The 18,517-nt window shown below is 42.9% G+C and overlaps 1 protein-coding gene across 2 annotated transcripts in view; it reads left to right on the top strand.

The window, feature by feature from the left end:
* Positions 1-1,519: 1,519 nt before the first annotated feature.
* fads2 (fatty acid desaturase 2) overlaps positions 1,520-18,517 on the top strand; it is a 101,376-nt gene continuing 84,378 nt past the window's right edge. The window contains exon 1 of one of the 2 annotated variants that reach the window (XM_063062038.1): positions 1,520-2,045. In XM_063062038.1, the coding sequence (XP_062918108.1) occupies positions 1,839-2,045 (207 nt within the window). In that variant the 5' untranslated portion in view covers positions 1,520-1,838. The remainder of the gene's footprint in view (positions 2,046-18,517) is intronic. The other variant, XM_063062037.1, reaches the window with a different exon arrangement.

The raw sequence follows: 18,517 nt of genomic DNA, 5'->3' as shown, positions 1-18,517 counted from the left end.
ACCTAATCATCCACTTCATGCCAGGTTCCACTATACCCAAAGCAGGCTCAGGGTACTTCACTTCCTGCCCTGGCTTGAGAGAATGAATTGCATAATTTCAGGTAACCATGTTTTTTTTTCCCTGTTCATGTTAGAGGTGGCCAGTTCAGTCATGAAATCTTCGCCTGTAGCAACAAGTGTTTGATTGGCAGGGCATTCACAGCATGTTTTGACAAACACCCATTTCCATGGTTCTACCCACATTCTTTCGTTTCTTTTCTGTCTGATTGCCATCACAGAAAGCAGTATGCTACCTAGGCAACCATGGTCTCCAGTGACATCCCTCTCCAGCGCTCTATCTCTGGGCAATGTATGGTTGTGTTCTCAATATTTTTTTTAAAAAACACATGCCTGAAGAGCTCAGCCATTCAAGCAGCATCTCCAGGAACAAAAAAGAGTTCATGTTTCAGGTGAGGGACCCCCAGGAAGTTCAGCTGTCTGACTGGCTGAGTTCTTTCAGCATTTTCATTTTAATTTTAGGTTCCAGCATCTCCATTTTGGTTTCTCAGAATTCCAGTTCTGATTATTGGACGGTCATTGCTCTGAAATACTAACTCACCGCTCCCTCCCTTCACAGAAGCTGCCCACTGAGTATTTCCAGCACTTTGATTTTGTTTCCTCTCCACACCTGCGGATTTTTGCTTCTTGCGTTTCGAAAACAGTACAGTTCAGTTTCATACATCAAAGTTGCTGGTGAACGCAGCAGGCCAGGTAGCATCTCTGGGAAGAGGTACAGTCGACGTTTCAGGGGAAGGGTCTCGGCCTGAAACGTGGACTGTACCTCTTCCTAGAGATGCTGCCTGGCCTGCTGCGTTCACCAGCAACTTTGATGTGTGTTGCTTGAATTTCCAGCATCTGCAAAATTTCTCGTGTTTGTGGTTCAGTTTCATTGTAGCAACAATGAAAATAAATCACTTGATAACGTTTTTGAATGCTATCATCACAATGTCAACGTTGAATGGATTTTTCCGGAGCATTTGTGCAGCGAGCTGTCCCGTTACAGTTCGATTCCCTCCGGACAATGTGGAAAGAGTTCGGGCTGGGAAAAGCATTTCAGCTTCAACATGAGGTGTATGCATTAGCATAAATATAATTACAGTTTGTAACGCGGAGTTGAAGCAATCCAAATTGATGGCGCCCCGGAGCAGCGGGTCGGTAGCATTTGAATCTGCCCATGAAGCGTTCCCGTGTGGCCGGACTCAAAGGAGGAAGAAATTTTAAAAAATTGGGAAGACTAGTAATTTGTGCAAATCGGGAAAGGGACTTTACTAAAACTGCTTCAGCCGCAATTTCGTTGGATTGAGATTCACTTGAAAACTCTTAAATAAGTATCAGCCTCCAACTAGTTCGAAAGATCAGGACTGAACCAATGCCTGCCGATGAGAGCAGTGATACAGCGACTTGATTGGTCCAAAAACTCTGCTGATCACCCTAGGATACAGCATCGTATTAATGGTTAATTCTTGTAGGATGTTGCTGGGCGGGCTGGAAGTATAAGATGAAGAGCTAGAGCTTAGATAACAGGTAAAGAGAGAGAGAGAGAGAGAGAGGAGGGAGGGAAAGTGAGAGAGAGAGTGTGTGTGAGAGAAAGAGAGAGCGAGTGTGTGGGAGAGAAAGAGAGAGCGAGTGTGTGAGAGAGAAAGAGAGAGAGCGAGTGTGTGGGAGAGAAAGAGAGAGAGCGAGTGTGTGAGAGAAAGAAAGAGAGAGCGAGTGTGAAAAGGCGCCAGAGAGAGAGCGAGTGAGAGAAAGAAAGAGAGAGAGAGAAACTAACGTGAAGGAGCAAGTAGAGAAAGGCTAGCATGGGGAAAGGTGGAGAACAAGGAGAAGAAGAGGGAGAATGCGAGAAAAAACTAACCCATTACACGTGGGAAGAGATCCAGAAGCACAATAGCAGGACGGACAAGTGGCTAGTGATTGATAGGAAGGTATACAACATCACCAACTGGGCTCTAAAACATCCGGGAGGGATACGGGTTATCAGTCACTATGCCGGAGAGGACGCCACGGTAAGGAGATCGTCTCGATGTGTATTAAAGAGAAGCTGAACGCGTGTCAAATAAACGCGTTCCATTCATGGAGGGATGCATTTTCTGCCACTTGTGCCGGTATATTGTGGCCCAAGAATTCTTTGTTGTAATATTTGAGTCTAACAACATTTATTGGCGTTCTTTCCAAAATTCTGGTGTTTTTAACCCCAGATGAGTGCAAGCTGCTTTACAGGTTTGAATTTTTTTTCAATACGAGGCACGGAGCACCAGATTTTGGCAGGGGCCCGGGGTTACTTGAGTTCAAGAATGCAGAGTTACTCTCGGTCATATGAAGCTGTGACATCGTGCTTGTTCTTTTGAGGGGCGAGCTGTCGGAGCTACAACACCAAGCCAGGTTTACATGTGAATACTAAAATGCTCCTGGTGAAAACAGAACTTAATCGGGAAAGGGGATCGTTTAAAATATGCAATCAAGCATAATCTTCAAGGCGATCATTATGGTTTTCACAAAACGCGTGAATGGGTTCGCTGTTTGCAGTTTCAAAAATATTCACTTCAAAATCTTCAAAAACCCAGGAATCCCACACGATAAGATGATGTTTTCAGTCACGTTGTTCAGTATCATCATCAACGTCACCGATAAATTAATTCTGATTTAGAACGTAATCTCCAAAACCCTCTCATTTCATGTTACATTAAAAAGCCGAAATTGTTTTACTTACTTATGACAATATTTGACTCTATTAAGTACTACTTAATTCATTCAGGTAAAATTATTATTTTACTATTATAATATATTAATTTAATTGGTTTCTCTGGAGTAAATTATTGCTAATAATCTGAAATTTTCAAATTGCTACACATAACCACCTTTTTACTGTGTCCAATTCCCATCCCCTGTTGAAATTGCTGTATTTTTGCTGGGACATAGTTCCACAGATGTCCGTGGTTTATGTGAACTTAGACTGTGTGTATTACCAGACTCTTCATTTATGGGAGATAGTATATTTCAGGTATATAACTAATATCTAATGGTTTGGACTTTTAGCACAATATTGATTATTGAGTTCTGACTTATAGTTACATCTTGAGATTGGCTAATTCATGGGAAACTTCGAATTGCACCAGATTGCCTCCTTCATGGGTAAAGCAGCCATCATAGGATTGGGATACCATATTCATGGTACAATATTCCCTCGTTTTTTAACAGCTGTGCGGACCAACCATTGCTCTGAGCAGGAAACTTTTACATGGTCTGAAAACTGTGTGGCACTTGATTTTTTTGTTTGTAATATGCACATTAAACACAAACCACAAGTTACAACACGTAAACAATGTCAGGCAGTCGAAATGACTGACTGGCACAGTGGCAAAAAAAATGTTTTGACTGGATGGCATTGGCATTCAGCAGGCCAGCAGTTTAGTAACAATGAGCTACAGGCTTCCATTCTGTTTTTATTGTTACAATTTCTAAGTGTTGTAACTTGAAACAATGACAATGTGAATATGTTGCTCTAAAATATTGTGATACATTTATTATTTAGAAAATTTATGGATTATGTTAATACAACATTAATTACACAGTATTCCACAATTATATTAACAGTTCAAAATTACATTAGCATAATTTCAAAATTATGTTAATATTATATAAAATAAAATTCCAGCTGTGTGGCAACAAAGTCTATGTGTGGGGGAGCATTTCAGTTACTATGTGGCTGCCTAATTGCGCAGCTTAGAGGGAACAGTGTTCATGAACTGATCTAATGAAATGTTGTTGTACTTGTGTATGTATATATACCATACAGTGGTGCTAGAAAGTTTGTCAACCCCGTAGAACTTTCTCTTTTTCTGCATAAATAAAATTTTTCTGCAAAATTGTGATCAGATCTTCACTTAAGTCCTAAAACTAGATTAAGAGAACTCAATTAAATAAATAACAGGAAGAAATTATACTTGTTCATTTATTTATTGAAACAAATGATCCAATATTACATGTATTTATTGGAAAAAGTATGTGAACCTCTGGAGTACTACCTTCCACAGAAGCTATTTGAAGTCAGGAGTTTCAGTCAATGAGATGAGATTGGAGGTGTGGGTTGTAGAGGTGTGCGGCCCTATGAAAAAGACACACAAAGTCAAGTTGCCGACAAAGCCTGCTCCTCTCAAGAAAGATCAAAACAACATTCAGTGCACTTTAGAAGAATTGTAGAGATGCATGAAGCTGGAAAAGGCTACAAAAGCATTTCTAAAGACCTGAGTATTCATTAGTCCACAGTAAGAGAAATTGTCTACAAATGGAAGAAACTCAGTACTGTTGGTGCTGTCCCTAGGAGTGGGCATCCTGCAAAGATAACACCAAAAGCACAATGTGCCATGTGGAAGGAGGTAATAAAGAATGAAGGGTAACAGCAAAAGACCTACAGAAGTCCCTAGAACTTGCTAAAGTGTCTGTTCATGTGTTCATTATAAGGAAGACATTGATCAAGAATTGTGTTCATGGAAGAACACTGAGGAGGTGTTCGCCAAAAAAAACATTGCTGCACGGCGAGGTTTGCAAAAGACCACCTGGATGTTCTGCAATGCTCCTGGGACAATGTTCTGTGGACAGATGAGACAAAAGTTAAACTTTTTGGCAGAAATGTACATTGCTATGTTTGGAGGGAAAAGGGCACTGCAGACCAACACCAAAACCTCATCCCGTGAAGCATGGTGGAAGGAGCATTATGGTTTGGGGCTGCTTTGCTCCTTCAGCTCCTGGACAGCTTGCAATCATTGAGGGAACAATGAATTCAAAATTGTATCAAGACATTTTATAGGAAAATGTCAGGGTAGCAGTCCATCACTTGAAGCTTAATAGAATTGGTTAATGCAGCAAGACAATGATCCGAAAGACAAGATTAAATCAACAACAGAGTGGTTTAAAGAGAAAAAAAAAATGTGTTTTGGAATGCCTAAGTCAAAGTCCTGACCTTAATCCTATAGAAAAGTTGTAGAAGGACCTGAAGCAAGCAGTTCATGCAAGGAAGCCCACCAACATCCCAGAGATGAAGCAGTTTTGTAAGGAGGAAGAGTCTAAAATTCTTCCTGTGTAGGACTGATTAACAGTTATGTTTGGTTGTAGTTATTGCTGAACAAGGGGGTCACACCAAATACTGAATGCAAAGGTTCACATACTTTTTCCAACAAATACATTGATATTGGATAATTTTTCTCAATAAATAAATGAACAAGTATATGGTTTTTGTGTTATTTATTTCATTGGGTACTCTATCTAGTTTTAGGACTTGCATGAAGATCTGATTACACTTTAGGTCATATTTATGCAGAATAGAGAAAATTCTACAGGGTTCACAAACTTTCTAGCATCAATGTAGGTTGTATTGAAGAGATTCCACTGAGTTATTTAGATATGATGGATGATTAAGTGTCCTTGTAATGCTGTCATCTCAGGTGTAGCATGGGTACTACTAGATTTGTCAGATTCTACTGTTGGTTCATTTCAAGAGTGTTTTTATTTGCATTTGGCAAAAGCAGTTAACTTTATTTATTATAATTCCTCAGTCAAAAGATATAGTTAGATGTCCAGACTCGCTAATTTTGGGAACTTAGCCAATCCATACAGTGAGAAAGAGACAATTACCTACACACATTCAATGCAGGTTTTCCAGCACCTCTTGCAATTTCATTCTCTTTTTCATAGAATGCAAAGGATACCAACAATTGGATTGTCATCTATCTTGGGACTTTCATCAAGAGTAATGATTTTTGCTTAATCACTCACCATGTTAGCACTGCATTCCAAATCCTTTTCAAATTTTTGGAAAACTGATATGCATTTGGCTCTTGCTGTAGGTGTTCCTCAGTGAAACAACGCATCAAAGGATCTGTCTTCTAGATTCAATCTGTACCCCAATTGCCTGAACAATTCACAAGTTGCCTCCTCTGCTCATGCTTTCTTTTCCATAAAACCGTAAGACCATAAGATGGAGGAACAGAATTAGGCCATTGGGCCCATCGGGTATGTTCTGCCATTCATCATTGTTGCACTCTGCCCTATTCTCCTGCCTTCTACCTGTAACCCCTCCAAGAGGACCACAACCTTATCATAGGGTTCGGAGATTTGCATGCCTCAATGACCCAGAGAGCTACGTTGGCTGTGGTCAGGGATTTATGCTTTGCTTCTCTTGTAGGGTCACCCATGCTAAACAGGTCAAAGGGTAGAGGCTAGACTAAGAGTGGTCCACCAGTCCTCCAGGTTTGGGGGTTCAGCTCAGGACTAACAACACTGATTCATAAAACAAAATTGTTATGGAAACAGCAATGAAGAATCCTGCATCTGAGTGTGACGGTATTGCTGAGTCTCCAGCTAGAACTGGCATGACTTACAGTAGTGAAAACTGAGAGGAAGCTACTGACATGATGAAGGAAGCCCTGAACACTGCCAGAGATGGAGGCCCTTCATTGCTGCCCTAAATGCCAGTGGCATAACGGTTAGTAAGTAAGTCCCTGTAACCATAAGACAAAGGAGCAGAATTAGGCCATTCAGCCCATCAAGTCTGCTCCTCCATCCCATCATAACTGATTTATATCTCTGTCAAACCATTCTCCTGCCTTCTCCACGTAATCTTTGACACTCGTACTAATCAAGAACCTATCACCTTCCTCCTTAAATGCACCCAATGACATGGCCTCCACAGGCATCTGTGGCAATGTATTCCACAACATATTCCTCTAGCTAAATAAATTCCTCCTCATCTCTATTCTGAAGGGGCATCTTGTATTCTGAGGCTGTTCCCTCTGATCCTGGACTCTGCAACTATAGGAAACATCCATTCCATGTACACTCTATCTAGGTCTTTCAATATTTGATAGCTTTAAATGAGATCCTCTCTTTCATCTAAACTGCCATGAGTACAGGACCAGAGCCATTTAATGCTCCTCATATGATATACCTTTCAATCTCAGAATCATTTTCGTAAACCTCATTTGAACCCTCTCCAGTTTCAGCACATCCTTTTGTAAATAAGGGGCCCAAAACTGCTCATAATTCTCCAAGTAAGGCCTCACCAGTGTCTTATAAAGCCTCAACATTACAAACCTTGCTTTTATATTCTGGTCCTCTCAAAATGAATGCTAACAATGTGTTTGCCTTCCTTACCACCAACGCAAACCTGCAAGTTAACCTTTAGGGATTCCTGCATGAGGACTCCCAAATCGCTTTGCTTCTCTGATTTCTAAATTGTCTCCCTGTTTAGAAAATAGGTTACGCCTTTATTCCTTTTAGCAAAGTGCATGACCATACACTTCCCTATATTGTATTCCATCTGCCACATTTGCCCATTCTCCCAGTGTGTCTAAGTCCATCTGCAGACTCCCTATTTCCTCTACACTATCTGTCCCCGTCCCCCACCCCCCCCCGTTTATCTTTGTATAATCCTCAAACTTAACCACAATTCCGCCAAACAAATAATGTGAAGAGATGCGGTCCCAACACCGACCCCTGTGGAACACCACTAGTCGTCAGCAGCCAACTGAAATGCCTCCTTTATTCCCACTCTTTGCCTCCTGCCGGTCAGTCCATCTTTTAACTGTAGTTGCATTTTCTACTAGTCACATCTGCTGCTCCAGAAGTGGAGACTAGATGTTTTAATTTTATTTTTTGTTGCATCGGTGTTCTGTAATCTGCTGGGCAGTTGTGGCAGTAACCATGGAAACTGTAATGTATTTATAGTTCATGTATTCCTTTGATAAATTCAAAGGCAACATCTTTATCTTTCAAGTAATTGTGCACTCCTTTTGTTTCTCACTCCATTTGCTCCCATGTTATTCCTCTTCTGCACTTTGTCACCATCACATCACTGACCAGTACATGGTCAAATAGAATTGATTCTAAGACTATAAGTGCACTCCAAATATAATTGTTTTATTCTGCTCAACAATACTCCTGGACCTGTTAAATATGGATTATATATAGAATAAGACTCCATTCTACCCTATGAAAATATGGAGACTACATTTCAGTAGACTGTTTCAGAACTTTACAGTGACATTCTAATTTTCAGTCAGCTACCTTTCGTCATCTGCAAGTGGATTTATCGAAAGAGCAGAATGATCTACAGTGGATGGTACTCTCTACAGAAAGCTCTAATGTTGTTTTAGATTGGAATCTTATTGTGGACAACTTCATCCCATAAACTTACAGTGAAATACATTTGGCTGGTGTATTAATCCGTGAAACTACAGCAAATTTGGGTATTATACAGCTGACTATAAGAGAAGTTGGGTTGTTAAATTACAGACAAATGAAATTGACTTAGTCATTAACTGAAAAGCCATTTAGCCTTTCCTCTTACTCCTCAGATGAAGTGATGACGTAGGGTCCCTGGCTCTGGACTCATGGTGCAATTACCCAAACTGAATGAAGTTGTCATTACCCATGTAGTTTTCAGTGACCTTTTAAATCTTGTTTTGAAACTGCTCTTGTTAAATTCATGGGTAAGTGTGTCACAGTTGCTGAGTAAGTTTCTGTTCTATGCTGAGTTGTCCCCTCCACTGTCTATTACAGCTGAGACAGTGTATGGATGATGCCTTTCAGAAAATAGTGGAATCTTACAGCAGGGGGCCATTTGGCAGTTCTGAATATGGCTGATTCTGAAACAATTCTTCAAATCCCTCGGTTCTGCTGACAAGTCCTGTTCAAATACATGTCCAAGTGCATTGTAAAGAGTGTTGTGAAACCTGATTTTACCACATTGTCAAACACTGATTTCCTGGTCTTCCCAGCTGTGTTTATGGGGAAAATTTTCACATTTTCCCTCAAGTTTGTTTTATTGTTCATTTTGAATCTATTATCTTTGCCTATTGACTTACTTTCTGTCTGAAATAAGTTCTCTGTGCTGACTCAGTTATGGCCTTCACAGTTTTGATAACTTTTACATCTCTTGTTAACTTCCTTTGCTAAGAGAACAACTCCCAGTTCTGTCTCTTCTTGGCCAAACTTTCTCTTAATCTTCTTCAGGGATTTATAGAGTGAGGCGTTCAGGTCAGTACACCAGTGGAGGCCTTACAGGTTTGAATGATGTACTTACTTTTCTGTCGCCAAATTATAAAGCCAAGTATGCCATATTACTTTCTAAGTCATTCTTACTAACTCATCCTGCGACTTTGAAGAGACATCCTTCATTTCCCTTGACTTCCTCATCAGGATACCACAGTCAGTGTGGATCCATGGTGACATTGGACAATTCACACAGGTGCACCTCAGCGATCTGTGTTTAGGCCACTTCTGTACTCTCTCTACCCTCATGACTGTGGCTAAGCACAACTCAAACACGATCCTTACAGATGACCTTGTCAGTGTTAACATCTCAGATGGTGATGAGGAGGTGGAGAGGAGTGAGATAGATCTGCTGATCGAGTGGTATTGCAACAACAACTTCACACTGGGTGTCAGCAAGTCAAGGAATTGATCGTGGACTTCAGGAAGGGGAAGTCAAGAGAACATGCACTAGTCCTCGGGTGAAAAAGGTGAATAGCTTTAACCTCCTGGGTGTTAACATCTCAGAGGATATGTACTGGGACCAACACAGTGATTAATCACAAAAAAGGGCACACCACAGCTCAACTTATTTATGAATTTGAGGAGATGTCATTTACTTGGATTTTCAGAAGGCATTTGATAACATGCCACACATGAGGCTGCTTAACAAGATAAAATCCTATGGCGTTACAGGAAAGATACTGGCATGGACAGATGAATAACAGGAGGCAGTGAGTTGGAATAAAAGGGGCCTTTTCTGGTTGGCTGCCAATGACTAGTGCTGTTCTTCAGGGGTCAGTATTGGAACAGCTACTTTATTCACATTGTTTATCAGTGATTGGGATAATGGAATTGATGGCTTTGTGGTAAAGTTTGGGGATGATATGAAGATAGGTGGAGGGTTAGGTAGCGCTGAGGAAGCAATGCAATTGCAGCAGGACTTAGACAAATTGGAAGAATGGCCAAAAAAGTGGCAGATCGAATACAGTGTTGGGAAATGAATGATAATATATTTTGCTAAAAGGAACAATGGTGCGGACTATTATCTAAATGGAGAGAAGGTTCAAACATCAGAGGTGCAGGGGGCCTTAGGAGTCATTGTGCAAGACTCCCAGAAGGTTAGTTTAAAGGTTGAGTCTGTGGTAAAGAAGGCAATTGCAATGTTGGCATTTATTTCAAAGGGAATAGAATATAAAAGCAAGGAGATAATGCTGAGTCTTTATAAGACACTAGTCAGGCCGTGATTAAGACCATAAGACATTAGAGCAGAATTAGGCCATTCAACCCATGAGTTTGCTCCACCATTCCACCATGGCTGATCCCGGATCCCACTCAACCCCACACACCTGCCTTCTCACCATTACCTTTGATGCCCTGACTTAGAGCATTGTCAATAGTTTTGGGCCCCATATCTCAGAAAGGATGTTTTGTCATTGGAGAGTGTCCAGAGGAGGTTCACAAGGATGATTCCTCAAATGAAGGGGTTAACATATGAGGAGCACTTGGCAGCTTTGGGCCTGTACTCACTGGAATTTAGAAGAATGTGGGAGGATCTCATTGAAACCTACTGATAGGGTGGATGTGGAGAGGATGTTCCTTATAGTAAGGGTGCATGAAACTAGAGGGCACAGCCTCAAATTTGAGGGGCAACTTTTTAAAATGGAGATGAGGATTTTTTTAGTCAGAGAGTATTGAATCTGTGGAATGCTCTGCCACAGACTGTCATGCGTATATTTAAGGTTGAAGTTGATCATTTCCTGATCGGTCAGGGCATCAAAAGATATAGCGGGAAGCCAGGTGTATGGGGTTGAGTGGGGATCAGGGATCTGCCATGATGGAATGGTGGAACAGACTCGATGGGCTGAATGGCCTAATTCTGCTCCTGTGTCTTATGGTCTTACGGAGATTTGGTATGTCACCAAAGACTCTAGCGAGTTTCTGTAGATGTATGGTGGAGAGTATACTGACTAGTTGCATCACCGCCTGGTTTGGAGCGTCAAATGCACAGGATTGCAAGAGGCTCCAGATGACTGTAGACTCAGCCAGCTTCATCACAGGCACATTGAGGACATCGTCAAAGGGAGTACCTCAAGAAGGTGCCATCCATCATTAAGGACTTTCACCATCCAGAACATGCCCTCTTCTCGTATAACTGTCAGGGAGGAGTAGAGCAGCCTGAAGACCTATCCTTCAGGAACATTGCTTTGCATCCTTGTGCTTATAGATTTCATGAGTCTTTTTATTCCTTGTGAGATCTGCTCCTATCCTATTAATTGTTTACTACAGTGATGTGCTGTATTATCTGTACACTTCCTTTTTTTGATTTCCCTGCCCAAGTCTGGGCTATTGAAATAAAGCAGCCAATTAGAACATGGAACATAGAACAGTACAGGCCCATCGGCTCACAATGTTGTGCTGGCCCTTTTAAATACTCTCTTCCACATCACGCTAAATTTGACATGCAATTAATGTACTGATCCAAGAGTGTCAAAGTGTCCTGAATGTATCTGCATCTGCCACCAGCCCTGACAACGTGTTCTATGCACCTACTACTCTCTGTGTAAAAGAACTCTACCATTGACACCCCTGCCTATAATTCCCTTCAGACACCTTAAAAGTTACGCCACCTTATTTCTGCCCTGGGGTGGGAAATTATCCTTGGTTGTCCACACTATTTATGCTTCTAATGCCTCTTATTAGCTTGTACACTTCTAATCCTCCTTCGTTCCAAAGAGAAAAGTCCTAGCTCACTCAACCTATCCTTATAAGACGTGCTCTCCAATCCAGGTGGCATCCTGGTAAATCTCCTCTGCACCCTCTCTAAAGCTTCCACATTGTTTCTATAATGAGGTGACCAGAACTGAAAAGCAATATTCCAAATGTGCTCTAACCACTTTTATAGAGCTGCAAGAGTACCTCGTGGCTCCTGAATTCAATCCCCTGACTAATGGAAGTCAACACAGTATTTGCCTTTTTAACCACCCAATCAACTTGCACAGCAACGTTGAGAATCTGTGGACGTGACCTTAAGATCTCGCTGTTTCTCACACTATTAAGAATCTTCCCATTAACCATGTATTTTACTTTAGATTCCAAAATGAACCACTTCACACTCTTCTGGGTTTGAACTCCATCAGTACTTCTCAGCAAACTCTGCATCCTATCAATGACCCTTTATAACCTACAACAACCTTTTAATCTATCCACAACACCACCATCTTTTGTGTCAACTGCTAACATACTAACTGACCCTTTCACTTCCTCATCCAAATTATTGAAAAAAATCACAAAGAGCAGGGTCCCAGAATGGATCCCTGTGGCACACCACTGGTCCCAAACTCCTAGCAGAATATGTTGCATCTACAACCACCCTCTGCCTTCTGTGGACAAGCCAGTTCTATATCCACACAGCCAAGTTTCCCTGGATCCATTTCCTCCAGACTTTCTGAATGAGCCTATGATGGGGAACCTTGTCAACGGCCTTACTTAAATCCATATACACCACATCTACTGCTCTGCCTTCATCAGTTTGGTTTGCCACTTCCTCAAATCAGGCTCGTGAGACACGATCTGGTCCTCACAAAGCCATATTGACTATCACTGATCAGACTGTACTTTTTCCTAATGCCTGTTAGTCCTGTCTCGAAGAAACAGGAATAGTTTGCCCATCACCGACATAAGACTCGCTGGTCTATAATTCCCATGGTTATCCATATTACCTTCCTTGAAAAAAGAAATATCATTTGCTACACTCCAGTCTGTTGGTGGCACTCCTGTGGCCAGTAAGGATATAAAGAACCTCACCAAAGTTGCAGCAGATCTCCTCCCTCACTTCTGGTAGTAACCGGGAGGTATATTCCATCCAGCCTGGGGATCTATCTATCTCAATGTTTTTCAAGAGTCCTGGCACATCCTCTTTCTTAAGATCAACATGTTCCAGCATATGAGCCTGTACTACATTGACCTCATATTTGTCAAAGTCCCTCTCATTGGTGAATACTAAAGCAAAGTATTCATCAAGAACCTCCTCTACCTCCTCCAACTCCAGCACATTTTCTTTATTCCTGATTGGTTCTACCTTCACTTTAACCATCCTCTTGTACTTCACATGTGTGTAGAACATCTTGGGGTTTTCCTGAATCCCACTCACCAAGACCTTCTCATGTCCCTTTCCAGCTCTTATAAAACAATTTTTAAGTGTCTTTCAGAATCACTTTATTGCCAGTATATGAAACATACCAGAACTGATTGTAGCAACACACATCAAAGTTGCTGGTGAACGCAGCAGGCCAGGCAGCACCTCTAGGAAGAGGTGCAGTCGACGTTTCAGGCCGAGACCCTTCGTCAGGACTAACTGAAGGAAGAGTGAGTAAGGGATTTGAAAGCTGGAGGGGGAGGGGGAGATGCAAAATGATAGGAGAAGACAGGAGGGGGAGGGATGGAGCCAAGAGCTGGACAGGTGATTGGCAAAAGGGATACGAGAGGATCATGGGACAGGAGGTCCAGGAAGAAAGACCGGGGGGGGGCGGGGAACCCAGAGGATGGGCAAGGGGTATATTCAGAGGGACAGAGGGAGAAAAAGGAGAGTGAGAGAAAGAATGTGTGTATAAAAATAAGTAACAGATGGGGTACGAGGGGGAGGTGGGGCCTTAGCGGAAGTTAGAGAAGTCGATGTTCATGCCATCAGGTTGGAGGCTACCCAGACGGAATATAAGGTGTTGTTCCTCCAACTTGAGTGTGGCTTCATCTTTACAGTAGAGGAGGCCATGGATAGACATGTCAGAATGGGAATGGGATGTGGAATTAAAATGTGTGGCCACTGGGAGATCCTGCTTTCTCTGGCTACAGTAGAGGAGGCCACTCTCACTCTCCTTTTTCTCCCTCTGTCACTCTGACTATACCCCTTGCCCATCCTCTGGGTTCCCCCCCCCCTTGTCTTTCTTCCCGGACCTCCTGTCCCATGATCCTCTGTATCCCTTTTGCCAATCACCTGTCCAGCTCTTGGCTCCATCCCTCCCCCTCCTGTCTTCTCCTATCATTTTGGATCTCCCCCTCCCTTTCCAACTTTCAAATCTCTTACTCACTCTTCCTTCAGTTAGTCCTGACGAAGGGTCTCGGCCTGAAACGTCGACTGCACCTCTTCCTAGAGATGCTACCTGGCCTGCTATGTTCACCAGCAACTTTGATGTGTGTTGCTTGAATTTCCAGCATCTGCAGAATTCCTGTTGTTTGCGTTCAGAACTGAATGTAGTTTGGTGCCAAACATAAATCACAGGACAATATCATAACAGACAACGCAACAGCAACCAACAATTTGCAAGGTAATAATGCAAACAGCCATGAGCAATCAACAATTATCACAAATGTCAATAACTAAACTTCAATAAATGTGGAACATATGAACAATCTAAATAATTATCAACAGAACAAGCACAGCAAGAAAGACCATTTAAAGGGTGTTGTGCAGGGACACCTGAGTGAGTTTTGTTGAGAAGCTGGATAGCTACAGGAAGGACGCTTCAGAGATGATGTGTAGTCCTGGTGGTGATAAACTTCTGATTACCTTGTAACTCTCTGAAGCTCTGCCTGGTCCTTGATTCCTAAACCTTAATTTGCACCCATCCCCACCAATTAGACACTTCCCCTTACCATCTGCTGTATCTATAAAAAAAGGCTATATTGAAGGTTAGGGAGTTGTGGTCACTGTCCCAAAATACTCACCAACCAAGAGATCTGTCTCCTGACCAGTTTCATTGTCTAATACCAGATCCAGTATGGCCTCTCTTCTAGTCAGCCTGTGTACATAATGTGTCAGGAATCCTTCCTGGACATACTAACAAAATCCACTCCATCTAATCTTTTAACATTAAGGAGGTGCCAATCAATTTTATAGAAGTTGAAGTCACCCATGACAACAATCCTGTTATTTTTGCGCCTTTCCAAGCCTGCCTGCCAATTTGCCCCTCAGTATTTCTGTTGCTATTCGGGGTTTATCGAATACTCCCTTCCTGATTCTAATGATCCTGTCATGACATCATCCCTTTCTGCAGTTATAATACTATCCCAGATTGCAATTGCAGTCCCCCACCTCTTATTGCATCTCTCCCTGATCCTTTTGAAACGTTTAAACCCTGCAACTCACACAGCCATTCCTGCCCTTGTGACTCATACCTCTGCCACACTAGTTTAAAACCTCCCCACAGGTCTAGCAAACTTGCTCCTCAAGTTCAGGTGTAACCCATCCCTTTTGTTTGGGTTACAGCTTCCCCAGAAGAGATCCCAGTGATCCACAAAACTGTAACCCAACCCCTACACCAATTCTTCAGCCACACATTCATCTGCCAAAGCATCCAATTCTTACCATCAGTGGTGCATGCTACAGGCAGCGATCCAGAGATTACCACCTTTGAGGTCCTGCTTTTCAGCTTCCTACCTAACTTAGTATATTTTCTCTTCAGTACCTCATCCCCTTTCCTACCTATGTCATTAGTACCAATATGTACCACATATTAAGCTGCTCACCCTCCCCCTTAAAATTTGAGATATCCCTTGACGTGGCACCTGGGAGGCAACAAACCTTTCAGGAGTTTCGTTCACAGCCGCAAAATCCCCTAGCACCACTGCACTCCTCCTCTCACGTTCCCAGAGACCTGGTCGCTGTGGCTTTCCCTGATAGGTCACCCCTCCCACAGTGTCCAAAGCAGGATATTTGTTATTGAGGGAAATGGCCACAGGGATACTCTGCACTGTTCTATTCCCTTTCCCTCTCCTGACAGTCCCCCAGCCACCTGCCTTTTGCAAGTTAGATCTGACTACCTCCTGGTACCTCTTGGCGATTACTTTCTTATTTTCCCAGCTGAACTGAAAGTCATCCAGCTGCAGCTGCAGTTCCCTGATGTGACCTGCAAGGATCTGTACCCAGATGCACTTCTTGCAGATGTAGCAGTCAGGGAGACTGGGAGTTCTCGCATGAGGAGCACACCTTTGTTCTAGGATCCATTCTGACTACTCTAGTGAGGAACTAATAGACAAATAAAGTGAAACCTGACAGAATCCTCAACCTAACCCCTGCCTCTTTTCGGTGAAGCCTCTTGAGCCAAGGCCTCTGTTCCACACTCTAACCCTGTCTGACTCCAACCATGGCTGCTCCCACAAATTGCTGCTTGGCTTAAACTTATTTATTCGCCCTTGCAGTAGTTGTGGTCCAATATCAACTCTTTGCATGTCTAGTTTGCTTTTGATTGGGAGGTGGGAACGACCTACCAGAGACAGCGTGGTGGTTAGCACAGCGTCTTACAGTACCAGTGACCTAGGTTCAATTCCCACCGTTGTTTGTGAACAGTATGTATGCTTTTTCATTGACTGCGTGGGTTTCCTCTGGGTGCTTCAGTTTCCTCCCACAGTCCAAAGATGTACCAGTTGGTAGGTTAATGGGTCTTTGTAAATTGTCCTGTTGTCAACGGTGATCAACCCGATGTAATGAAACAAGTACCACAGTTGATTCTTTTCCACTGTTATTAGTAGCAAGCTACAAGAGAGAGCCCTCCTTCTGCACTCTCACAGAGTCAGCCGCTGAGTTCTCTCTGCCGAAGCACAGAGATACAGAGTTTTTATACCATCTTTGTCACGTATGCAGAAAACAATTCTTTAGCCGCCCCCCACAGTCACATGCCCAGCAACAGTGATAGTCCGAGACAAAGACCACTTGATCACCTCAAACAGAAGTAAAGTTCAGACACCCGGAACAATGTGCGCGATTAGATAATTGAGAACAAAGTGTAATTAGATTACTACGTCCTGCAAGTGAGACAAGGAAACCTGTAGCTTAACAGCTAAGTTCTTACATGTCAGCGGGACAAAATTAACTCTTTACCATCTCATTCCTTTCTTTTATCGTTCCATGATAACCTAAAGTAGTGCTGAGAATGGATCAGAGAGCTTTTTCATAAAGACCTTACACCAGGTGTTAACGCAAGTCAGCAATACGCAGCATGCTATGATAATATTATTGCTCCGTGTAGCAAATAAGATGTCCAAGATCCTCCTAGTAACCAGCCTAACCACCCATCCCCTCCATTGGGTACTTGTCTAAAACTGTCTAGTTGCTCCTGGATTCCATGGATAGCATGAGATGCATTATAGGACTCATCCCTAACATGGGTAACACACTCGTCTCCCACAATCGCACATACTCCTCCCTGTTGTGCTAACTGGTAATCCACCGCATATCGAGTCTGCTGTGCATAGAGTTGTAGTTCTGCCATCTCCTGGTTGATAGCCTCCAATCCTTTCATAGTGCTGTTTCCCAGTGCCGTCAGCCCACAAATGAGGTAGTTACGATTCTTTGCAGCTATGGTTCCTGCCAAACCCCCTAAAGAGAGAGTACTCAGAAACCCATGGCCCAAAGAGGAGCTCAGAGGAATAGGATCTTTCCAATCTGCACAGAATTCCTCACTCACAGATCGGGCTGTCAGTCGCTGTAGGATGTGGGCCTTCTGGGGGCAGGGAACAGAAAGGGGACCGATTGCCCTGATTGCGAAGAGTGGGGGTAGGTTGGTGGTAGCCGTAGTATAGGTGCTATTGAACAAGAATACGTATCCTCTTTTTTGGCTCGATAGCAAGTGTTGTTATCAGTTAACATTTTATCATAACATAAATGGTTCTTGGGGTACAGGGAGGAGTATTCAAAAGTCCCTGAGCCAGCTGACACATGAGTCCCATTACAATATCCACATACATACTGAATTCCCTTTGAAGGGGCACGCATTGCTCATGGATACATTCGCAAGAGAACTTCCCCTTAGTTATCTTACATTGGTGGTCCAAACAATGCTTCTCCACGCAAGGTATTTCTCGGGGTACCTGGGCTGTGACGCACCCCCATCCTTTCCCCGTGAAACAGAACGGGTAGTCCCTTGTGCTCTTGCCCACTCTCCCCCGTCCCTTACCCCATGCCACTCGCGGGTCCCCGGGCACCCAGGGTTCTGTTTACCACTGGCATGGCTGTCTACAGACGTATCGATTAGACTCTCAATACATTGTCCCCATGACCCTATCTGAAATTTTCCCCGTCTCCCTCTACATTCTGCCCCTGATCCACCCTTCACTGTTAGGTCATGCTCCTTCCAGAATAGCCCTGATGGGTTAGCTACAAACAGTGCTTCTACAGGTTGTGCCAAAGGATAGCATGCAGTGTGGTTATCATGCAATCGATTATGTGTTTGATAAAGCAGGTTATCTTCCAAAGCATTAAAATCAACATAATACAAAGAGATAAGTCTGTAAATGATTAATCTTGGGCTTGGAACCATCTCTTGCAGTCGCTGCAGTGTATCCAATGTTTCTGGCCTTGTAACCTACAACGGCTGTGGGCGTTTGCAGCAGGACCTGAAGGGGACCTTTGCTTGGGTCGTTCCCAGTCACGAATTAACACTGGGTCTCCAGTCCT

The sequence above is a fragment of the Mobula hypostoma genome, chromosome 11 (assembly GCF_963921235.1).
Source record: "Mobula hypostoma chromosome 11, sMobHyp1.1, whole genome shotgun sequence".
Classification (NCBI taxonomy): domain Eukaryota; kingdom Metazoa; phylum Chordata; class Chondrichthyes; order Myliobatiformes; family Myliobatidae; genus Mobula; species Mobula hypostoma.
This window is presented reverse-complemented; position numbering and strand designations above follow the sequence as displayed.